This window comes from Chrysemys picta, chromosome 3, assembly GCF_011386835.1.
Source record: "Chrysemys picta bellii isolate R12L10 chromosome 3, ASM1138683v2, whole genome shotgun sequence".
Classification (NCBI taxonomy): domain Eukaryota; kingdom Metazoa; phylum Chordata; order Testudines; family Emydidae; genus Chrysemys; species Chrysemys picta.
The window spans coordinates 90,929,686-90,955,285 of NC_088793.1; the positions used below are offsets into that span (position 1 = coordinate 90,929,686).

At 41.8% G+C, this 25,600-nt stretch overlaps 1 protein-coding gene across 2 annotated transcripts in view; it reads left to right on the forward strand.

Moving 5' to 3' along the window:
- The first annotated feature begins 16,645 nt into the window (after positions 1-16,645).
- The window catches only part of DCBLD1 (discoidin, CUB and LCCL domain containing 1), a 75,103-nt gene continuing 66,148 nt past the window's right edge, over positions 16,646-25,600 (forward strand). Inside the window, exon 1 of one of the 2 annotated variants that reach the window (XM_008175869.4) lies at positions 16,646-17,008. In XM_008175869.4, coding sequence (XP_008174091.1) covers positions 16,912-17,008 — 97 coding nt within the window. In that variant the 5' untranslated portion in view covers positions 16,646-16,911. The remainder of the gene's footprint in view (positions 17,009-25,600) is intronic. The other variant, XM_008175863.4, reaches the window with a different exon arrangement.

Below are 25,600 nucleotides of genomic sequence, written 5' to 3' on the forward strand. Positions count from 1 at the left end.
TGTATGCCCCTCAGTCAGGGCCGTGCACAAAGACGGGCAAGCAGGGGCACGCCCCCAACCCCCAATCATTGTCAGGAGCACAGAACTTCTCCAGGCCCAGGGCTGCAGCCGGGAGAGCAAGCTCCTCCAGGGCCATGGCAGGGGCACAGAACATGCCCCTCCAAAAGCAGCCAAATTTAAATTCCTGCACATACCCCTGCCCTCAGGAGTTGGTGTATAGGTACCCACCAGTGCCTAAGTTCAGGAGAAAAAAATTAAGAACATAATATAGTTATTTATTGTTTATCTGGGGTGATTCTTATATACTAATGAATTATTATTTATTATTTGTATTGTGGTAGTATCTAGGAGTCCCAGTCACAGACATGTGCCCCATTATGTTAGGAGCTGTACAAACACAAAACAATGCATGGTGTATATACTGAGTTGTATATATAGAGCAAATTTTACCTCTGGTGTAACTCAAGGGATCAATTTGGCCCGTTGCATTTTGAAGAAATAAAACTCTGTACATGATTTCAAGCAGTGACATATATTTGAAGGTTTCTTTTTAAATGTACTGTAATTATCTATGTAAATATCAATAAAGAAACATTGTGTGTGTGTACGCTCACACACGCATGCACAATGCTTAGCACAATAGGCCCTGACTCCTGACTGGGGCTTCTATACACTATTGCAATACAAATATAATAATAATAATAATAAAGGCTTTTGTTACACTGCCAACTTTTTTCTGGAAAGAGAAATCCTTACTAAAGGTCATATTTTGTTTTCCACCAGGTGGCACTGTGACACACCACAAATCAGGCTGCAGAGAAAACACAAATGTAGATTACTTTCTTTCTTGTTGTTTGAGCTAATGTAGTGTAATACGTGTGCCAAACAAATAATAGTATTCACCTTAGCACAGGTGCCTTTGGATTTTTCATCTAAATACCAAGAAATGCCTGCAGATAGGAAATTATTTATGGGTTTTAGAGGCTAGATTTCAAGAGAGGAAACTGTCTCTTGACTAGAGTTCACAAATGGTGAAATTCTATATACAGATAATTCAGTTTTTGATCTGTTTGATACGGCTACCTATTAGCCCAGAACTGTGAATCCCAACCCTGTTGAAGTCTATTAATAAAACTTGACCTTTATATGCAGAGGGGACAGAACACTTCAACTGGCTGAGAACAGCAGAGTCTATTAAAATTCTCAGTTTGCACACAACTTTCACACTTTACCTGTTTCATGTATTTACTCACAAATGTCACTTAATTTATCCTCATGACACCCCTATGAGGTAGGGACGCACGGTCCCCATCTTACAGATGAAGGGTTTGAGACACAGAGAGATTGAGACCTGATCCAGCAAAGTATTTAAGCATATGCTTAACTTTAAGCACATGCATAAACTCACTTAAATCAGTGGGAATTCTCACATGCTTAGAGTTAAGCATATGCTTAGCTGGAACAGGACCTAAATGATTTGACCCAAGTCTCACATGAACTCTGTGGCAGAGTCAGTAGAAGAAGTTCTGGTCAAATGTTTTCACTACAAGCCATCCATCCTGTCTCTGGAGCACTCTCCCGTCTCAGAGGCCAAACAACCTCACTTCGTTCAAATCCCAATTTAAGGGGGTAGGAGGGGGGAAATCTCCTTGAAAAGCTGTACCACAGTAAAACTGAACCTGAACCCTGTGCCTGAACTGCATTGTCTGTTTCTGATTTAGATTGTCAACTCCTTGAAGCAAGGACAAAATCTTCAGAGCCTGTCTTTCAGGGGGCTACCAATCCAACAGCCGCAGCCCAGCCAGCCCAATTTGTAGGGCCTAGAAATGAAAAAGAGAATCTCTATTTTTACCGAGAAGTTCCTAGGCCTTTTTCTTGTGCAGATAGCCTTGAAAATGTAAAGTGATGCAAAGAATCACTGGACTTGAAAGCTTGTCACTGTTTCCTAAAGATCAGAGGTTATTCACATTTACCCTCCAGCAATGATCTCTCATTAGCTTTGTGAATTTCTCAAGTGAAGAAAGTGAACAAGAACCATGAGGGCTGTGAAACTTGCTTCCCTGGGCCTGCCTTTTATTTTTCAGTGCTACCTCTAAACTGTTTGCTTGGCAATGACAACTGACTGGTTCAAGAACACTTTGCACAAATAGGGAAAAGAGCATGCAAGAGAAACCCCATGGTCTTTGGCTCAAGATTTATATCCATCTCCCCAGATTAGGGAGGTAGTAAGAGAAAACCAGACTGTTAAACTGTATCAGATTGGAAAGACAGTCATGTGTGAGATACTTAATTAAAGCAGTCAGGAGACAGGGATTTGCTTCCACTGATCTGGAATAATGATGACTGGAGAAATCTCTCATTAAATGATGTACAACAATGTACAGACTGGGGAAATTCAGGCTGGGAAGATTAACAATGGTATGAAAACTGAAGGCTAATCTGGAATGGAAAACTGAAGGAACAGTTAAGAACTAATGTAGGTACATAAATATATAGCAGTATATCATCACTAGTTGCAGGAGCAGGACAGAGTATTAAGTATAGATTAGCTAGTTGGAAAATTCAAATCTGAAAAATCTAGGGTTGCTATCCTACAAGATACCACTGGAGACAGAGGAAAGGTTGGTAAACTGTGATCAGTGAAATCAGGTTTTCTTTTTAAGGGAAAAAACAAATTTAAAAAATCCTACCAATTCACCATCCAATTTTTTTATGTGTGTTTCTATAAAGAGGAGAGGTTTTCAAAATAACTGTAATATTTTTAACCACTTGTTTAATGATATGTCTGTTAATGTATAGAGTGACTAAAATGCACTTAGAAAGACCAGGTCCCTGCCATGAGGAAACCGGATTTTGACTTTACACAAATATGATATGGGACAATAGCTCAAGCACAAGAAGGCCTTGACAAGTTGTCTGAGTAGAACTGCACAGAAAGGATACACAAAGACTTTTAGGAGGGAACGGAAGGAAGAGAAGGTTGGTTGCTGCAAAGGACATGGATAGTTGCTCCAAGAATACAGATAAGTGTGTAAGAAGGTGTACAGCTAAGAGAGGGAGAATGAGACAAACAGAAGAGGGCAAAAACTCACTGTACCTTTACTAGTGAACAATGAACTTCAAAAGCATGGGCAACAGGTATAATAGGCCAGGAATAAGCCTCCCCTAACCCAGGTCAGGGCGGCGCAGTTTGGCTGGGGCTCCTTTGGGCACGGGGGAGGGGGGGTGGAAGGGTAGGGGCAGGACCTCAGGAAGGGGCCAAGCCAGGGGGCTAGTCTCCCCAAAGGGAGTGTTCACGCATCACCCATGTTCAAAAGGTTCAAATGTTCAGTTTTGATGAACATCAAACCTATCTCCTATGGAATTCTTGCCCGAAAAGCCTTCTTATACAGTTTCCAGTACTTCCTGTACCCGCCAAGTCGGAATATGATATAAACCCCTATTCTCACAGCAGTTCTGCATGCAGAGCTAGATTCAGCCTGTAGACACCATACCATGCTCCCAGCAGCAAAAAATCCACTCAGATGGTGATTGTGGTGGCATGAGATACCTGGCCTGGATTTGGTCATTGAAGTCCCCAGAATGGCTGGTACATGTCAGAGAAGGGTGCTGGTGAGGTGCATCAATTTGCTACCCTTAGGGTAGTCTCCATGGGGTTTCAACCACAATTTAAAACAGACCTATCCCAGCAAAACCACCATCTGCCCCCTTCTGGGCATGAATTGTCAGCTTGGGCAAAAAGCCCTTTCTGGTGCAGGAGGGCAATATTCCTCTGCTCCACCAGAAGGGAACCAAGCCCCAATATTAAACAAACCAATAAATGCAGAGGTGCATGAAAATTTAAACAAACAAAACAGTTAATAAAATTCAGGTTCATTTCAAATGCTGAGAGAAGTGTTATATCATTTTTCATTTGAAAGATAGTCTGGCCTAGGGAATAGGGTACTGATTGGGACTCCTTGGACTCAAGGTTGCACAAATAGCAGTTTACACTCCTTACCTTATTCCAGAATAATTTCCCCATGTAGACAAACCCAGAGATCTAGTTTTTCTATAGCAAAGGATAAGCCACATATCACCTAGCTCTAGTAGCTGCCAAATCTAAATCAATCCACCTGAAGTCTCTCACGTATGATCTTCTGACAGAGGAAGGAGTTGGGGTTTTTGAGAAATGTTGTGGGTAACCAACAAGGGATCTGTTAAATGCAAGTGTGACGTTGTGCAGTCTATATGGTTTTATAAAAACATGATGATAAGTGAATAGAATGTAACTGGAATATGCTTCATGCAAAAGGTCTCTTGTAAGGTATCATTACAAAGCTTATAATCTACTGAGTGTGATCATCCTATTTGTATAAATGTACCACTCTTGTATCTAAAACTAGAAATATGAAATATAACTCTGAGGGCCTATTGTAATTATGCAAAGTGTGGGCCATTAATGGTGGTTTGGAATCTTGATGACTCCCATTAACCAGGACCATTGTCTGCCGATGGCTGTGTTTACCTGTGAGTCTTCCTGTATATGTGTGTGCCAGCAAGACAGGGTGCTGAAGTCCTGAGCTGGCAGGGAAAACAGGAATAGAAGTAGTCCTGGCACATCGGTTGGCAGCTCCCAAGGGGGTTTCTGTGATCCAACCCGTCACAGCAACCATTTTAAAATGTGGGGTTTTTTACTTTTGCCAACATTTTTAGAATGTCTTATCTCAAAAATGACAGTCTGGAAAACCCAGATTTGGTCTGTTCTGTTGTCATTGATGAGAACTGGTGCCTTTGATTATTTGTAGAATGTTTGGTGGATTAGTTATCTGCTATGCGTTAATATTAGCCTGTGATAACTCTGCAGGGTGTCCAACAGATTTTGTAAATATGGGGTTGCTGGCAGGGACATATGCAGGGTGTATAAATGCTACAGAAAGACCCACCACCTGTGGGTCTTTTAAATTCCAAACTGAGAGCGGCCAGGAGCAAAAGTATATCTATTACGCCACAATTTATAAACTCTATTGGCTGCCTTGTCTTTTTGGGTCTCCTTTGTCCCAGTCCTGGCAACTTTTGGGGGTCCCTTGTGCTCCATATGGACAGAAGTGCTAGGCGCCTTCAAAGATTATACACTGCAAGATCAAAGAGAGATGCTGGGGCTGGGACTCCTGCAGCGTTTCTAAGGTCTTTAAGAGCCTGATCCAAAGCCCACTGAAGTCAATGAAAAGACTCCCAGTGGATTCATGGCTTTGGATGAGGCCTCAAGAGCGGAGCTGAAGGCAGAGTTTCTGACTAGCATAACTTCTAAGATGCAAACTGTTCTCATTATTATTTATATTACTGTAGCACATCGGAGCCAAGTCATGGACCAGCATCCCATTGCACTAGGTGCTGTACAAACACCAAACAAAAAGACAGTCCTTGCCCCACAGAACCTACAATCTAAATAAGAATGTACAATTTAAGTGGTGAAACGTAATTGTTTTATATGTAGGTCAATGATAGTTTACTGAGTTTTACACACAGATTTTAGACAGAAGGTGGTATACATATGAGATGGCCTGTCATTAAGATAAAATTAAGGTTGTAGTTACATACAATATTGTAACTATTTAAAAAATGAAAATAAAAAGAATCAAAATTCATATTAAAATACAAATATCTTAAATTAGAATGTTGTACTAACATTTAGATAAAGCCCCTGCTTATTAGAAAATTTGGAAATATTCAACTAAAGCACTAAAGTTTTCTTAAATTAGATGTTTGCTCAAGGGAAGGCAGCAGACTGTATCCAAATTTTATCAGTATTTTGTGTCTACAATATCTTTACAATGTTGTTTTTTGTTTCTTCTGCTTTAGCCTTGCTGTTCCATTATATCAACACAGCAACATATTTCTAAACACAGAAAATGGCCATGACGCTGAAATAAAGGAGGACACAAAAAGATTAAGGTTGTCTATACTTAGAAGGCCTTGTTGGCATGGCTATGTCAATCAGGGGCATGAGGGGGTATGATATTTTGCTGACATAGCTGTGCTGGCAAAAGCAAAAGAGATACCAGAAAAACCGTGCTCCTGCCAATATGGCTTATGTTGCTCTTTCTAGCTGGAGTAAACTATGCTGACAAAACTGCAGTTTTGCTAGTTCAGCTGTGTCACCATGAGGAGTACTTTGACAGTATAGATATACCAGCAAAGCCTTCTAGTGTAGACAAAGCCTCAGCAACTCTAGGTTAACAATCTACAGTAAAGTATGTTAAGGGACATGGTCCACGAATGCTGACCTTCTGCAATGGGAGAAAGACAATGTAGGATTGCCCATATTAGCTCAAAGTCTGATTTCTAGTTGAGAGGAAGATTAAAAAAAAAAAAATCATCTAGCTCCCTGTTCTTGGTATATTCAGCAGCAGTCACATTAGCTGTGTCTACACTGACTAATTCAGAAGTTGTAACTCACCACCTGTGCAGTCCCACCAATGGTGGCAGCAGCAGTGGAGAGGCTCTAGCATGGAAAAAACCTGCACATTTTTACCACTGTTTTGTCTAGATCTGTCTCGTGAGATCCCAAGAGGCTCGTGAGACTGAGGCCTGGTCTACATCTAAAAATTAGATTGATCTAACTTACCTGACTCAGGGCTGTGAAAAAATTTCCACCCTATGCAACACAGTTAGGGCAAGCTTACCGCTACTGTAAATGCAGCTATGTCAACAAAATAATTCTTCCTCAGCCTCTTGGAAAGGGCGGCTACCTACATCAGCAGAAAAACCCCTTCCATTGACGTAGAAAGCTCTGTCGCTATACTATAGACATGGCCTGAGTTGTTCCGAGAAGTGCTGAATGTTCTCAACTTCCATTGAAATCAGGAAGCTGAGAAAGTCAAAGGCAGTTGAGAATGTCCAACAGATCTCAGGACTTGCAACTAGCACTTGAGCTGTAACAGGGCCAAAGTTGGGGGCTACTGAAATAGAGAGGTCTAATTTTTAGGGGAAGCTTCTATCCAGCTGCCCGTTCCCCTATACCAGCTGGGACAGCTTCAGGAAGGAGGTCTGTTGAGACGGCAAGAGTCATAGCCGGGAGTCACCACTAACTAGCTCTGGACCATCCACCCCCACCAGCTGGGACATTGCTTGGGGCTGGGCCTTTGGCCTAGTCTAGACTAGGATTTAAGGCATGATATTAGCATATGGAAGCTAACACATTTTAAACGTCTAGTATAGACAAGGCACACTGCCTTTAACTCATACAGTAACTCTGCACTTAAAGTTGCCCTGGTTAACGTTGTTTTGTTGTTAAGTTGCTGATCAATTAGGGAACATGCTCGTTTAAAGTCGTGCAATGCTCCCTTCTAAGTCGTTTGGCAGCTGCCTCCTTTGTCCACTGCTTGCAGGAAGAGCAGCCCATTGCAGCTAGCTGGTGGGGGCTTGGAACCAGGGTGGACTGGCAGCCCCCTATCAGATCCCCGCTCCTCTAAGTACCCTGTGCAGCAGCTGTCTGCAGTTCAACTGTGTCTCTCCCCCCACTGCCATGTGCTGCTCCTGCCCTCTGCCTTGAAGCTGCTCCCCAAGACTCCTGCTTGCTGTGCTGGGGTGGGGGGGAGGGAAGGAAGAGGAAGGCTAATGTCAGGGTGTCCCCCTCCCCCCTGCACCCCGCTTACCCCATCTTCCATAGAGCAGGGCTCAGGACAGAAGGAGCTTGCAGCAGCTGCGGTCTCAGCAAGCTGATGTAATTAACAAGGCAGTGTACTTAAGGGAAATGTGCATATCTCCCTCCATTCCTGCTGCCTTGCAGAGTGAGAGAGTTAACCCTTGAGGGCTCAGCCAATTGCTAGTTCATCATTTAGCACAGGGGTCGGCAACCTTTCAGAAGTGGTGTGCCGAGTCTTCATTTATTCACTTTAATTTAAGGTTTCGCGTGCCAGTAATACATTTTAACGTTTTTAGAAGGTCTCTTTCTATAAGTCTATAATATAACTAAACTATTTTTGTATGTGAAGTAAATAAGGTTTTTAAAATGTTTAAGAAGCTTAATTTAAAATTAAATTAAAATGCAGAGCCCCCCCGGACCGGTGGCCAGGACCTGGGCAGTGTGACTGCCACTGAAAATCAGCTCACGTGCCACTTTTGACACGCGTGCCATAGGTTGCCTACCCGATTTAGCAGTAAGGGAAATATCCCACTCTCTGACTCCTCCACCTCAACCAAGCTTCACAATCATCATCACTGTTTACCAGTATTAAATGGTTTAAAACTTATATTGTGTTTGTGTATATATATATAGTCTTTTGTCTGGTGAAAAAAATTTCCCTGGAACCTAACCCCCTCATTTACATTAATTCTTATGGGGAAATTGGATTCGCTTAACATCGTTTCACTTAAAGTCGCATTTTTCAGGAACATAACTACAACGTTAAGTGATGAGTTACTGTATTAAATTGGTTGAATTAAAGCCAAAGAGGGAGACCTAACTACCTAACATCACATCTTAAGTCTTATTCTATACAAGGTCTTTGAGGGAGTCCCCTGCACCCTTGGGGCAGAGACAGTGCCTAGGACCAACCTCAGACAAATACAAGTATTAAGTGAAAAGCAGAGACCTGCAGCAAGTGGAAGCTTTCCTCTGAGAGAGAACTTTTACAAAAGGGACACTGTAAACATAAAACTTATGTCCAAATATTTGGACTTATCTTTCATGTTGTTTGTTTACTTGCTGCATTCCACTCTCCTTTGACAAAGAATCTAGTATAGACTCCTTCATTTTTATTTCTTGCGCAGACACAATGCTCTTTTGGTTGCCATCACTGGAGTGCATGGAAAATATTCAATACTACCTCCACATCCTTGTTTTTCCTGAAAAATGTTTTGCCATCTTTGTGATAGTTCTACTCAAATAACAAACGTTTTTCTCAAAGCAAAAAAAAAAAAATCTAATAAACATTTGCACCAAAACTAATTGACAGTGACCCTTTAAACTATATTTAAATTTGTAATTGGCAGCTGTGACACTCATGAATTACAAGAATTTGACCTTGTACTTCATGGGTGTAATGTCCCTATACTCTGTGGAAAAGGTGCATAACATGCTTTTTCCACATATGCAATTATTATTAGAGATTTATGACCCATGCTTCCACTATGCATAACTGGCTTACTCTCTGCAACACTTATGAGGAATGTGGATTTTAAAAAGCAGCCAAAGGGAGCAGAAAAGAAATTAGTCTCACACAACACAAATTCCTAAATTAACGAGCCTGATTCCCATACTTCTTCCTTCAAAGAAACAAACAGAAAGAATAGAAAGAACATCTCTGGACTTGTTTCTCACCCTCAGAGAATGTCAGACTGAGTTCATGGCAGATGTTGCTAGATTTTTTTTTTATTGCGATATGAAAGTCGGAACTGGTGAAGGGCCAAATTCAGTCTTGGTATAAACCCATTGACTTCAGTGGAATTGTGCACACATAGATCAGGGTTGACTCTGGCTTGAAATGTCTAGTCCTCTGTTCATATTTAGCAAGATATAACTAAATTGTTATATTTATCAAAACAAAAACAAAAACAAAAGTGAATTTTACTTAGTTTGATTATTCCTTTAAACACTGCTTAAGTCGCCACCATATGGCTGTTATTTTGCAATGGGTAGCTTCTAAATTCTCACTTGACATCCCTATAAAGCATGAACAAACATCTGTAAAGGCAATAAACAAAAATCATGATTATGGCTGCTTGTCATGGCAAAAAAAAAAAAGAAAGAATAAAAAGCAAACCCCACAAAATTTAGTTGTTTTAAACCCCCAAAGTCATAGCATTTTAAAAATGTACTAAAACATAATACATTAATTCAAATATGAAAAATCCATAAAGCACATGACATGTAATGCTGGCCCCACTGAAGATACTAGGAGCGTTGCCCTGACTTCAGTGCAGCCAGCATTTCACCCATGGAATATTGATAACCTATACAATAATACTAAGGTTTTTTTAAAACAAAGACTGTGATACAGTTTTAAATTATGCGGTTTTACAGGTGACCTTAAAGCACATCTTTAAACCAAGAAAAGGAACATTCTGCACAAGCACTAATTGTTGACAGGATTGAAGATGACAGCACTGCATTGGTTACTTTTGTTCATGTTTAGCAGATTATCGTCAAAACGAAGACTAGAAATTTGTTTTTAAACTGAAAGCTAAAAGAGCACCAGGGCCAACTATTGAGCAGCTGTGAAAAACTGCAGAATCTGTGAAAAGTGACAAATGAGCAGTTATAATCATGATTCATAATTAGATCATAAAAACTGACATTACCCGATATGCAACAGTAATTCAAGTGATAAAGGGCATACATCCATCTGCAATATGGCTCACACTGAAGTTAAAAGTTACACCCAGATTTGGTTACCATATAGAATTAGTCATGTGCCATAAATTCTGTTTACATGGAATATTTAGAGCTCCTACTCTCTTTCAGTTTAGACCATGTCTACACTGGGGATTTTAGCCATCAGTGTAGCTGTACCAATTCAAATCCATACCATAGACACAATACACTGGTATAAACAATGACTTGTACCAGTACAGTTCAAACTGGTTTCAAACAGACTGCCCCTCAGCTGCAGCTGAATTAGCCCAGTCCCAGCAAGATCCCTAAAGCTGATTTTGACCTGGAATTTCCCAGGGAGGCAATAACCAGAGCACTAGGATGACATACTCTCAGCTGTTTGTGTTGTTGAGCAGATGGGCTGTTGCATGCTGAACAAGTTGAAACTTTTTAGAATCGGTCAAAAAATGGGAAAATTTGTCTATAGCAGGGTTCCCCCACCCCAAATGAATCCCTTTGTCAAAAATGTTTAAAACTCAACATTTCTCAACTATGGTTATGTGTATATCCAGAAGCAGTGATGAGTCCACGTGGCCACCCGGCTTCAGCTATCTGCCTTAATAGAGAGTGATGTTAAAGAGATGGAAGAGTTCTTCAAAATCTCCACTCTCCCACCAGCACGATCTTAGTCTTCCCATGATTCAACTTCAACAAGTCATTCTTCATTCAGTTACTGATTCCAGGAAACTCTAGTTTTATAGAATCACGGACATGTGAAAGGAGCTCTCATGGCCTTCTAGGCCACCCCGCTGCAATACAGCAGGATTGAATTCACCATTCCTAAATACCTGGCCATAACTAAGGTATTTATTTTACAGGACTTCTTTTCTAATTTTTTATACTGCCACCAGCCCACGCCTCTGTTTCAATGCAGTATTAAAATGCACAGAAAGCCAACATCATTCTCAGCTATACCCTGTAAATCCAAGATTACCCTATTGACGGCAATTTGCAAGTGTAAACTGAGGGCAAAATTTGCCCCACAGATTGTAAAAGCAGTCTCAATTTACATGCTGTCCTTGTGCTAAGTGAAGGGATTAACATACCTCTCAATGGCTAGATTTGTTCTTTAAACTCTCTATTTGTGACTGGGGTCTTTTCCACTTCATTGTATATTATGATTTCCCCCAAGTCACAAAAAAGCATTAAAAACCTCTAAAGAACAAGAACTCTCCTGTTAGCAATGGAAAAGCAAGTACACTCCCAAACGAGGTGAAATTCAAACCGATCTGTGTAAATGAGGCAGGGGGTTCTCTTTCTAAAAACCAAGGCATGAAATGAGACACTTTCAGAAGGAAGAGTGTATACACTGACAGGATGGTGAGACAAGCTTAGGTAAACTCTACTTGATTTGTTTATTTTCTTCTCCTTTCCCTCCCATTTCCCATTAGAACACCAAAATACATATATATTTTAAAACTGATCACTATACCTGGGCATACTAGAGATTAATTAGTTGTATGGTACCTGTATTAAACTTTAGAAGGCCTTTCAATTTGAAGCGTCAGAAGGGCAACTGCATATATAACTATTCATATGGAAAGCAATGTCATGTAAAAGTGTAACATAACACTACCCTCCACCTAAATTGATTCTCTGTCACCACTGTGCCAAGAGAACAAACAAATTTCCCTAAATGCTTTGAGTTGACATTATCCTGTAGCCAAGTGTTAATGGAGCAACATCTTTATTGTTAACAGGAAGCTGGCTTTACTTTCTACTTAATATACATGATTCTTAATTATGTAAATCATTTTACGCTAAATCAGCCACTGAGGTGAATCTAACTGTAGAGGATTCTGATACAATAATAGCATTTACATATAAGTTTACAGGTCTGAATAATTTGGAGTTGCATTGTAAGACCTGGAAAATGATTAATACCTGTTAACAGGGCCACAAAAATAATCCTGAGTGCTATTTGGTAGAAGCAACTGCAATGGAAGGCCTCATGTACATACTAAAAGTAAGCTACAAGTGGAGCTGAGTGAGTCATCAATAAGAGACAAGTTTGAATTATATCCACACACCTGGAAAAAAAAACTTAAATCTTTAATGAAGTCAAAATTTGTAAAGAACAAATCATGTCAAACAATCTGATAGCTTTCTTTACTAGGATAACGAGTCTTGTGGATAAGGGAGAAGCGGTGAATGCGGTATACCTAGACTTTAGTAAGGCATTTGATACGGTCTCGCATGATATTCTTATCAATAAACTAGGCAAATACAACTTAGATGGGGCTACTATAAGGTGGGTGCACTGGCTGGATAACCATACTCAGAGAGTAGTTATTAATGGTTCCCAATCCTGCTGGAAAGGTATAACAAGTGGGGTTCCGCAGGGGTCTGTTTTAGGACCGGCTCTGTTCAATATCTTCATCAACGACTTAGATATTGGCACACAAAGTACGCTTATTAAGTTTGCAGATGATACCAAATTGGGAGGGATTGCAACTGCTTTGGAAGATAGGGTCATAATTCAAAATGATCTGGACAAATTGGAAAACTGGTCTGAGGTAAACAGGATGAAGTTTAATAAAGACAAATGCAAAGTGCTCTACTTAGGAAGGAACAATCAGTTTCACACATACAGAATGGGAAGAGACTGTGTAGAAAGAAGTATGGCAGAAAGGGATCTAGGGGTTATAGTGGACCACAAGCTAAATATGAGTCAACTGTGTGATGCTGTTGCAAAAAAAGCAAACATGATTCTGGGATGCATTAACAGGTGTGTTGTGAGCAAGACAAGAAGTCATTCTTCCGCTCTACTCTGCGTTGGTTAGGCCTCAACTGGAGTATTGTGTCCAGTTCTGGGCACCGCATTTCAAGAAAGATGTGGAGAAATTGGAGAGGGTCCAGAGAAGAGCAACAAGAATGATTAAAGGTCTAGAGAACATGACCTATGAAGGAAGGCTGAAAGAATTGGATTTGTTTAGTTTGGAAAAGAGAAGACTGAGAGGGGACATGATAGCAGTTTTTCAGGTATCTAAAAGGGTGTCATAAGGAAGAGGGAGAAAACTTGTTCATCTTAGCCTCTAAGGATAGAACAAGAAGCAATGGGCTTAAACTGCAGCAAGGGAGGTTTAGGTTGGACATTAGGAAAAAGTTCCTAACTGTCAGGGTGGTTAAACACTGGAATAAACTGCCTAGGGAAGTTGTGGAATCTCCATCTCTGGAAATATTTAAGAGTAGGTTAGATAAATGTCTATCAGGGGTGGTCTAGACAGTATTTGGTCCTGCCATGAGGGCAGGGGACTGGACTTGATGACCTCTCGAGGTCCCTTCCAGTCCTAGAATCTATGAATATGCCACAGGATCAAATTCAGCAGATTTAAACACATGGTGCAAACTACCATAGAAAATCCCTGTGCTCTCACAACCCCTGCAGTATGCCCCCTATAGTCCACAATTCTGAAGTTGCAGAATTCAACTCTTGCTCCAGAATTGTGTTCCAAAATCTCATCTTTTGTTGTTAAAAAGTTATGTTTTAGCCTCCTGTTTAAGAAGAAACACTTGAAAACGTGAACCATGTGTGAACCAACGCAGTGATGCATCCATGAGTTTGTAGATACCCTGAAACAATAGCTCTGCGTGGCATAGACTGCTCTGTTCATCTTAATGAGTTAACACTGGGAGCTAATAACGACACCCTACGCATATTGAAAACTGACAACATGGAGGCAAGCTAAAGTAAACTGCATTTAATATCAAAATAAACAACACAGAAGCTACTGCAACAATTGTATTATTCATTTTCCTATATAAGTAAATAAAAAAAACCCTTATATTTAACATTTATCTGAACTAGCTGCAGAATTTCCAAAATTTCCTCTGAAGCATTATAGAATCTGGGGAACCTGCTGCAGAGTTTAGGTCCAGTTTCACACAGAGAATACAGGGCCCTGGATATAAGCAGCTCCAGTTGAGGCCCATGCAGCATGAGAAGGAAAAGGCTGTTCACCTGCCCTTGCAGAGTGTCCTTTCTTTCCAGCCTAACACTGCTGTAAGCTAGTGGGCTGTTTCACCAGCCCAGGAAGGGAAGCAGATACCACACCCAAGTCCTTTTAAGGCCTTTTTTTCAGCAAAGCAGGACTTACTGTTGGAATACAAAAGACATAAAGAACACAAAGTAAACTCTACTGTTGGCTACAACCCCCAGACCCTACCACCTTGCTGCCTCCACCACCCAGTAGAAAAGAGAACACACTCTTTCCCTGTATCCTCTTCCCCAGCTTCCTCTTCCTTATATAGTCCACACAGCCATGTGATACACAGGAATCCTGGAACCCTTTCTAGCCTCCTGTTTCACTTTGTCACAACTAATCAAAAAGTACAGGCTCTGCTGACAACATTAGTGACAAAGTCTGTGTTGTAATGTAAATACCATATCACATTTTTGGTTTACAGGTGCCTACTAGAAAGCACAGGGATCTCAGGACCCAGTTTATTTTGGCACTGTCTAGATATGGCATGGAAACAAAAGACTTCCATTGGACATCAGGGTGTTCTAACTAAGGACAAGGAGTGACATTTTAATACCTCCTTTGGTGGACTGTATCCTGGTCTGAACTCAATGATTTAGCAGGTCTTTTTCATCTCTAACCACTAGGATTCTAAACAAAGATAATTAAATGTTAAGACCAATCTCACCTTATTTTTAAAAGCAGTTTTCTAGAACTGAACTGATATAATACAAATCAATATAATTTATAATACATATTTGCATATTGGATTGGTTTTCATGGTCCACGCAGCTGTTCCAGGACACTAATAATAATGTCTAATATAACCTTACTAGCTGTTCTTCTTCTTTGATTCCTGGTCTGAGCTTGGCTAGCTAGCCTGTCTCTGCTGGAGCTGCTTTGTCCATACTTTAATTTTTAGAGTACTAGCTCAAGCCAAGTTAGAGGGAGTCTGCCTACCTGGGCTGGGTGGCCTGCTCCCAGCTGCAGTGTAGACATACCCTTATGCTGCTCTGGCTTTTTTATATGACAAAGAAGCTGGAGCGAGGGGAGGGGTGTGTATGTGAAAACCTCAGTCTAGGATTTCAACGTGTTAGCTAATATGAGTTAAAAAGACACCATTTTGCTTAGTGAAGACAAGGGCTTGGTTTCAGGTTTTAGAAACTAGAAATTCAAGGCCAGGTTTGTGAACCTGTTGGTGAACTTGAGTCAATTTATGTTTTCGAGTAGAAAATCCAGGCTAACTCAGGACTATATTACTCACTTATTTACACAATCAGTCCCATTGAAGTAAATACAATTACTGTTCGTAAGAATAAGGGTTACACAATCTCAGTTTTGTCCACTCATGATTTTATTGCAACTCTTGCAGCTCCATGAGACAAGTGGAGATGTGACAATGTCACATTTAATTTCTGAACAGCTTTAATTTTAGCCCCCACAGTTGCAGAGGAAAGCTTGAACATGTGACTCATGTACACCAGAAAGGCTCAAAAAACAGAAGGCAAATAAGAAAAACCAAAATGTGTGTGTATGTATGTTTATAATATTTAGACTGATCTCATGATTTTAGGAGAGCAGGACTTCTGATGTTTTGGACATTTGGAGGTGATGAGATTTCAAACCAGTCTTCAGTGGCTTTGCACGATTACTACACAAAACCAGGCAAAACATGGTTTCATCTGAATTTTCAGGTTGATTGAGACTCACAGAGCCAGAGTGAAAGCGCGAACCCAGGCTGATCCAAATTGAGGAAAAAAGTTTGTCTGAACCCCTGCAAACTAAGCCCCTTGAATTCTACACTTGCGGTAGCAGAAAGGTCACAGTAACTCCGGCTGCAAGAAGCATAGCTCCTGCAATGCCTTGGAACAGTTTCAGGACTTTCATTCTGATTTGCGGGGCCCAAACAAAACTCCTAACTTACCCCTCCCAACCCGGAGCTACACTCTGAAGCCATGACCCACCCCCAGCTCCGCCGGGGATCCAAACGCGCCAGGCTCCTGGGGCTGGCCCAGCTGTACCCCCAGCAGCGCTTGAGTGTCTCGGAGGTCACTAGGTGCAGCATGGCCATGGAGCTGCACTGTCCCGTGCAATGAGCGGAGATACAAGCTGGGCACAGCCACAAGCGATACGAAGGACTCGCAGCTGCAACTCCGGCACCCGAGAGAGAGACACTTGTACCCCGCCCGCCTTCCCCGCTGGACCCTGGCCTGCACCTCTGCTGGGGGAAGAGGCGAGGCGAGGCTGGGGGCCGCCCCACAGCCCCGTCCAATGGGAACGGAGGTGCTTCCCGTCCTCTGGTTTCCTTTCCCCACCTCCTGGGCAGGGGGAGGAGAGATGCAGAGCTGCCGCCCTCGAGAGAGACGCGGGCGGCGGGACAGGAGGGAGCAGCCGCCTGCCGCACCGCAGCCCCTCGCTCGCACAGCGCCCCTCGGGGACAGGGGCCAGGCGGGTGCCCCGCCACCCCACACGCAGACACTGGCTGCCTAGGTTTGAAGGAGCCTCTCGGCAACAGAGCAGCCCCCGGCGGAGAAGGAGCAGCAGCAAAGAGTGGGGAAAGTTGTCCCCCCCTCCCCCTCAGGAGGCAGAGCCATGGGCTGCATCGGGGGACTGCAGGCTGCCCGCTCCGCGCTCCTGGCGCTGTTGCTCGGACTCTCTGCCCCGCCGTGGCTGCAGGCGGAAAAGCTGGGTGAGTTCCCCCCTTCCTCCCCGGGGAACTAGCAGGGGGCACTGCTATCAGACTTGGGCACCCTGCGGGGGGGCAGCAGAGCCAGCTCGGAGGGGGCTCTTGTCCCAGTCTGATCCCCGGGACTTCTGTGCCCAGGTGTTTTGTGTATTTTGTTGTGTGTGTGTGTGGTGTGGTGTTAGTCTGAGGTTTTTCCTTCTGTGCCCTCTCCCTTCCCTAGTAGCTTCCCCTTTGCTCCCTGGCTTGTTAACCCACGTGTGCGTGGGGGGTTGCAAGGCAGCAGACGCTGCAAGCTCCTCTCAGCTGGAGCAGGACCTAGTGCAGTTGATCTAAGGCTAGAGAATGGGGCCCCATCAGCGCCTTAGCTGCGAAAACTCCCAAACCATTCATACCTGAAACCCGGAATCGGGACCTAACGTGATCCCTTCTCTGCTTTGCCAGAGCAAAAGGCAACATTGAATTCCACGAGGACAAGGCTAAGAAAATGGGGCTACTAGCTAATGCTGCCCCTTGGCCATTTTGCGGGAGGGGATTTCCTCCTTTTTTGTCTGATCCTCCTTACTCTATCAATTTGCTTTATCTCTGGCAGCTGGGAAACTTAACTCTGCCAATCTAACCATGAATTATGGTTTCTTAGTTGGTCTCAGGGCTGTATATAGTTTGACCTGGTTAATCCATGCCTGGTTTATCCGTGTGTCTGAGTATCCACAGGATTAAAGTGGTAACCAATCTTACAGCAACTGTACCGATGATTTGTTAATCTTTGGTTAATTAGCCCTGTTCTAAAGCTAAATAAACAAGGAAGAAAGATCACAACAAGTTGTAGGTAATATGCAGGATTAATTTCTACAAAGGTTACTGTTTTCCTGGTTCCGATCTTACATAATGATAGAGGATATACATTATAAAGCGCAAGGAGGAACATTTTAAAGGTACTTGTGCAATGACCATCTCTGTGAAGAACACAGTCTCATTGCTATTAACTTTCATTCACTATGAATGCTGATAGCATTGGTGCAGTTTATACAGCTTTATATACAGATGGATCTAATTGTGTATTTGCTTATTAAACAGAACTGCCTTCACTCTTCCTGGAACAAGTTCTGTAGAAACCCCACAGGGCTGTGCAAGCAACTTTATTACAGATGGTATACTCACCTGTTTGTCCTAATTTTTAAGTGGCTAACATTTTAATTTCCTGTACAATCAAAAGAGTAGCTATAGTTATATTCAAAACTTGCAACCTTATTGCCATGGAACATCAGTACATGACAGGAGTAACCATCCATCTTTCTTAGGAAAACTCACTAACAGCCAGCAGTTAAATAATGAATGTTGGAATTAGTGATCATTATTAAAGTGCAACCATAGCACCTCATTAAGATAGGGGAAGTATATGCTTCACCCAGTGCTATTATTTCAGTCTAGCTACAGATTCAAAAACACATGGTGTGTGGGTTTACATTGTCATGGTTAGCATCCCAACAGTAATACTAAAAACTTCTTTGCCTTTAGCCTATTTGTGGAAAGACCATGTATGGAAAATGCATATGTTTTCTGAAACTGCATTTCTGATACGTGTTCGTTAGCCTTTTGAAGCTGAAGTTTTGTATCAGTCTAGTGGCCTTTGATTCTCAAGCTTTGTATATCTTTTATTTTCTATTTAGTATGCTTAACCCCATCATATATTTATTCTATATATTTCCCTCTTGGAGCTCCCATATCCCTTTGGCTTATTACTCAGTTTTGAGACTCAAAAATGTGTTATGGTGTCAGAAACATTTAAAAAAGGTTTTTGTAAAACACAATCCAAGGGAGAGTCATTTAGCAATAACAATTGGCATTAAAATCTGGGTCCAGCTCTCCATGTGCAGGGGGTGACTCTTTTTCTGATTTGGAGTGTATTACAGAACCTCATATTGTCTGAGGAAGTCTCTGAAACTTGGATCTTTGGTACTCATTGAATAACTGTGGGAGAGGTGAGGTGGTTTGGAAACTGGTTTTAATTAAGGAAAACATCTTTTTAAGCTTAACTGGGTTTGGCCCCACTAAAAACAGTGCAGCTCTGACTCTGTATGAATAATAAAGAATTTAGAGATTTAACAACAGGCTCTGCCACATATTCTGTCCCTCAGTGATCTCATGGTTGTGGTTGCCTTTTTCTCTACTGTTGACTCCAAAATCCATTTCTCTTCCTATCTGTTCAGCCTCACATCTTCAACTCTCTGGTATCTCTTCCTGGACTTGCTTCCACCAGCTCAAATTCATGATCAAGAGGAGGCAAACCTGAACTTCTCACCTTTCTCCTTAATTCTTCTCTGGTCCCTCTTTTCACAGCTAAGGATTTAACTATCTTGCCTGTTGCCCAAAATTACTAACTTAGGGCTAGTCTACACTAGCGATGCTGACGTGGTCCCATGGCAGCGCTTTAACGTGGCTTGTGTAGTCGCAGCAGAGCTCTGGGAGAGAACTCTCCCAGCGCTCTAAAAAACCCACCTCCATGAGGGGCGTAGCTGGTGCACTGTCTATACTGGCGCTTTACAGCGCTGAAACTTGCTGCGCTCAGGGAGGTGTTTTTTCACATCCCTGAGCGAGAAAGTTGCAGCGCTCTGAAGTGTTAGTGTAGACAAGCCCTTAGTGTTGTATTTGACTCTCTTTCTTTCCACCATGCACATCTGGGCTCTTGCCAAGTCCTGCCTGTTAGAACTTACAAAAGAAGAAGGGGGGGAAAAGGACCTTAACTTTTGGAAAAGGTTGGGGGGGAGGAGAACAAGGGGAAGAAGAGGAAACAGGACTTTACCTCATTACTGGTGGGATTTAAGCCATCTTGTAGAAATTCAATCTTACATTTAAAATAAAATTCCTAGCTCTAAAGAATGCAAAGATCAACTTCTGAATATCAATCTGTGTTGTTCTGTCTTCATGAGTTTGTAGGCAGCTATGGTCTGATCACTTAAAATTGAGGTTGGCATAGCTGTGGCCCTGGAGTGTGTGAAAAATCCCTGAGCTCCATAGCTATGCTAACATAATAGCTGGTGTAGACGCAGCTAGGCCAGTGGAAGAATGTTTCAATCGACCTAGCTACTGTTGCTCAGGGAGCCCCAGACCTGGTAAATACAGAGGAGAGAGAGAGAGAGGTTTGGAGAGCTATAAATCAGAGGCTTATATAAACAATGGAGCCCAGGAGCAAGGTCTAGAAATGGCACTCTGGCACTAATCCAGGCACCGTCCTCCTTTCCAGCAGCTGAGAGTTGAGAGTAGAGAGAGAGCTGGGTCTTATTGGTAGGGCTTTACTTGTTTTTTTTGTATTAGTCTCTGGATGATAAATACTGTATCTGGCTTTTCTTTCCCCCTCCTCCCCCCATCAGTTCCTTCCTGTTCAGTAGCTCCAAAATCCATCCATCCTTCCTCTCCATTCTCCCTGCAAAACCCATGGCCCATATCAGAGCCATCTCCCACCTTGACTACCACTTCGACCTCCTTTATCCCACCCTGCTTCTCACCTGACTTCCCTTAATTCTATACAAAATGCCTCAGCAAACTAACACTAACTCCCCTTTTTGTCCTGTGACTACAGTGGTGTTAATGGGCCACTTCACTTTGAATGATCCCTTAGAATACATGCTAACTACTAAAGCTAAACTATCTGTTCAATCTTGTATTTAGATGAGTCACACTCAGGACACTGCAAACGCTGCATCTGATGCAGCTGCGCCACTGTTGCGCTTTGATGAAGATGCTCTAAGCCAATGGGAGAGAGCTCTCCTGTCGGCTTAGTTACTCCACCTCCGTGAGATGGAGAGGTGGAGAAGCTCTCCCACCGACATAGCACTGACTACATGGGATGTTAAGGTCACTACAGAACATAAGAATGACCATGCTGGGTCAGACCAAAGGTCCATCTAGCCCAGTATCCTGCCTTCTGAAAGTGGCCAATGCCAGGTGCCCCAGAGGGAATGAACAGAACAGGTAATCATAAAGTGATCCATCCCCTATCGACCATTCCAAGCTTCTGGGAAACAGGCTAGGGAGACCATCCCTGCCCATTCTGGCTAATAGCCATTGATGGACCTTGTGATGGATTCCGTCACAGAGATCCTCTTGGGACTGTCACCTGACATGCTGAAATTACCTCTGAGCCCGTTTTCCCTGCCAGCTTGGGACTCCAGAACCCTGCCTTGTTGAGACAGACACTCTAGCCTGCTGAAACACAGACCCAGGTCTGGGCCACACCCCCAGAGCTTCACACTTTAACTAAAAACTGCTCAGCAGGATACCTGTCTCTAGCACCCAGACACCCAACCCCCAATGGGATCCAAACCACAAATAAATCTGTTTTACTCTGTATAAAGCTTCTACAGGGTAAATTCATAAATTGTCCACCCTCTAGAACACTGATAGAGAGAGATGCAGAGCTGTTTGCTCCCCCAGGTATTAATCACTTACTCTGGGTTTATTAATAAACAAAAGTGATTTTATTAAGTGTAAAAAGTAGGATTTAAGTGGTTTCAAGTAATAACAGACAAAGTAAGTCACCAAGCAAAATAAAGCAAAAACACTCAAGTCTAAGCCTAATACATTAAGAAATTGATTACAGGTAATATCTCGCCCTCAGAGATGGTCTAATAAGCTTCTTTCACAGACTAGACTCCTTCCTAGTTTGGGCCCAGTCCTTTCCCCAGTACAGTCTTTGTTAGATCCAGAAGACATCTCAGGTGGTAAGAAGGGGTTTTCTCATGACTGGCAGTCCCTTTTGTCCTGCTCTAACCCCTTTTATAGCTTTAGCACAGGGCGAGAATCTTTTGTCTCTCTGGGTCCCCACCCTCCTTCTAAATGGAAGAGTAGCAGAAATAAGATGGATTTCATTATCGGGTGACATGGTCACATGTCACTGTAAGACCCCTAGTCTCCATTCCCCCTAGGCTGACCCACAGGTACACAGGTAACTACTTTCAAGAAACTAAGGCCATTTACAACTGATTGTTTATGGAGCACCCTTAATGGCCTCCACTTAATATGTTTACATTATTTATATCTTATTTTCCTAACTTCAGATATAGAAATAATACATGCAAACAAATAGGATGAACACACTTAATAGATTACAAGCTTTCAAATGACACCATACAAGGGGTATTTAGCGTAAAGCATATTTCAGTTATGTCATATTCATAAGCATATTTCCATAAAGCATATGGAGTGCAATATCGCAGACCTATCCTCCATGAACTTGTTTAGTTCTTTTTGAATCCTGTCATAGTCTTGGCCTTCGCAACATCCTCTGGCAAGGAGTTCCACAGGTTGACTGTGTATGGTGTGAAAAAATACTTCCTTTTGTTTGTTTTAAACCTGATACCTATTAATTTCATTTGGTGGCCCCTAGTTCTTGTGTTATGAGGAGTAAATAACATTTTCTTATTTACTTTCTACACACCAGTCATGATTTTATAGACCTCTATCATATTCCCCCTTAGTCATCTCTTTTCCAAGCTGAAAAGTCCCAGTCTTATTAATCTCTCCTCATATGACAGCTGTTCCATTCTCCCAATAATTTCTGTTGCCTTTTTCTTAACCTTTTCCAATTCCAATATATCTTTTTTTGAGATGGGGCGACCACATCTGCACGCAGTATTCAAGATGTGGACGTACTATGGATTTATATAGAGGCAATATGATATTTTCTGTCTTATTATCTATCCTTTTCTTAATGATTCCTAACGTTCTGTTCGCTTTTTGACTGCCGCTACACATTGAGTGGATGTTTTCAGAGAACTATCCACAATGACTCCAAGATCTCTTTCTTGAGTAGTAACAGCTAATTTAGACTCCATCATTTTATATGTATAGTTGGGATTATGTTTTCTAATGTGCATTACTTTGTATTCATCAACATTGAATTTCATCTGCCATTTTATTGCCCAGTTGCCCAGTTTTGTGAGATCCTTTTGTAGCTCTTCGTAATCTGCTTGGGACTTAACTATCTTGAGTAGTTTTGTATCACCTGCAAATTTTGCCACCTCACTATTTACCCCCTTTTCCAGATCATTTATGAATATGTTGAACAGGACTGGTCCCAGTACAGACCCCTGGGGGACACTATTATTTACCTCCCTCCATTCTGATAACTGACCATTTATTCCCTTTCTTTTAACCAGTTACCAACCTATGAGAGGACCTTCCCTCTTATCCTGCAACAGCTTACTTTGCTTAAGAGCCTTTGGTGAGGGACCTTGTCAAAGGCTTTCTGAAAATCTAAGTACACTATATCTACTGGATTCCCCCCCCCACCCCCCGTCCACATGCTTGTTGACCCCCCTCAAAGAATTCTAGTGGATTGCTAAGGTATGATTTCCCTTTCCAAAAATATGTTGACTCTTTCCCAACAAATTATGTTCATATATGTGTCTGAAAATTTTGTATAGTTTCAACCAGTTTGCCCAGTACTGAAGTCAGGCTTATCAGCCTGTAATTGTGGGGATCATCTCTGGAGCCCATTTAAAAAAATTGGCATGTCATTAGTTATCCTCCAATCAATTGGTACAGAAGCTGATTTAAATGATAGGTTACAAACCACAGTCAGTAGTTCTGCAATTTCACATTTGAGTTCCTTCATAACTCTTGGGTGAATACCATCTGGTCCTGGTGACATATTACTGTTTAGTTTATCAATTTGTTCCAAAACCTCCTCTAATGACACCTCAATCTGGAACAGTTCCTCAGATTTGTCACCTAAAAAGAATGGCTTAGGTTTGGGAATCTCCCTCACATCCTCAGCCTTGAAGACCGATGCAAAGAATTCATTTAGTTTCTCTGCAATGGTCTTATCGTCCATGAGTGCTCCTTTAGCATTTCGATCGCCCAGTGGGCCCACTGGTTGTTTAGGAGACTTCTTGCTTCTGATGTACTTAAAAAGAAGTTTGCTATTACTTTTTGAGTCTTTGGCTAGCTTTTCTTCAAATTCTTTTTTGGCCTTCCTAATTATATGTTTACACTTTATTTGCTAGAGTTTATGCTCCTTTCTATTTTCGTCACTAGGATTTAACTTCCACTTTTTAAAGGATGCTTTTTTGTCTCTCACTGCTTCTTTTACTTTGTTGTTTAACCATGGTGTCAGTTTTTTGGTTCTCTTACTATGTTTTTTAATTTGGGATATACATTTAAGTTGAGCCTCTTTTATGGTGTCTTTAAAAAGTTTCCATGCAGTTTGCAGGGATTTCATTTTTGGCACTGTACCTTCTAATTTCTGTTTAACTAACTTCCTCATTTTTGTGTAGTTCCCCTTTCTGAAATTAAATGCTACAGTGTTTGGCCACTGTGGTGTTTTCACCGCTACAAGGATGTTAAATTTAATTATATTGTGGTCACTATTACCAAGCGGTTTAGCTATATTCGCCTGTTGGACCAGATCCTGTGCTCCACTTAGGACTAAATCAAGAATTGTCTCTCCTCTTGTGGGTTCCAGGACTAGCTGTTCAAAGAAGCAGACATTTAAGGTATCAAGAAACTTTGTTTGCATCCCGTCCAGAGGTGATATGTACCCAACCAATATGGGGATAGTTGAAATCCCCCATTATTATTTAGTTTTTTATTTTTATAACCTCTCTAATCTCCTGGAGCATTTCACAGTCACTATCACCATACTGGTCAGACGGTGGGTAATATATCCCTACTGCTATATTCTTAGTATTAGAGCATGGAATTACTATCCATAGAGATTCTATGGTACAGTTTGGTTCATTTATGATTTTTACTTCATTTGATTCTACGCTTTCTTTCACATATAGTGCCAGTCCCCTACCAGCACGACCTGTTCTGTCCTTCCGATATACAACAAGTGGCTTTTTCACACCCCTGAGTGATGTAGTTATACTGAAGTAAGTGTGTAGCGTAGACCTGGCCTCAGGACCTTTCTCAGGCCTGAAGAAGATCTCTCTGTAGCGCAAAAGCTTGTCTCTCACCAACAGAAGTTGGTCTAATAAAAAATATTACCTCACCCACCTGGTCTCAGTAAAAATAATCTTCCTCACCAGCTGATATGATCCTGTGATTCCCTTCTCTAGAGGCTTTCTGTCTTCTTCCATGTCTCATTCAGGTTCTTCATCTTCAGCTTCTTCTTGCTTCAGCACTGCCTACAAGTCTGCTTTGGTCTCCTACTATTCAGCCTTACACCCTTCAATTCTACTCACCTTCATGCATCTTTTGGCTGCTTCTTCCTCCTGCAGTTCCACATTTTTTTTCATGCCATTTTGTATCCCTCAAACGGTCTCCCTGAACTTGTGCACCTAGTGGCTTCACTTCCTCCTTCTTCAGATTTTTCTTTAAAATTCACTTTTTGCAGCTAGTAATATGCAATTAATCTCCACTTCAGCATTCCCCATTGTCATCCCTATGCCTGACAAGATAGTGTTGTAAAGCAAAAACATAGAAGAACCAAAGAAGCTACTCAACATGGTTATTCAGATTATTGTAACCAAGAGAATTGTCCCATCTCCCCGGATACTTTCTCAAAACCTGAGAAAGTGTAGGGATAAAGTGAGAAATGCCAATAGCCAAGCAGAGTTGGACCTTGCAAAGGGAATTAAAGCCAATAGTAAA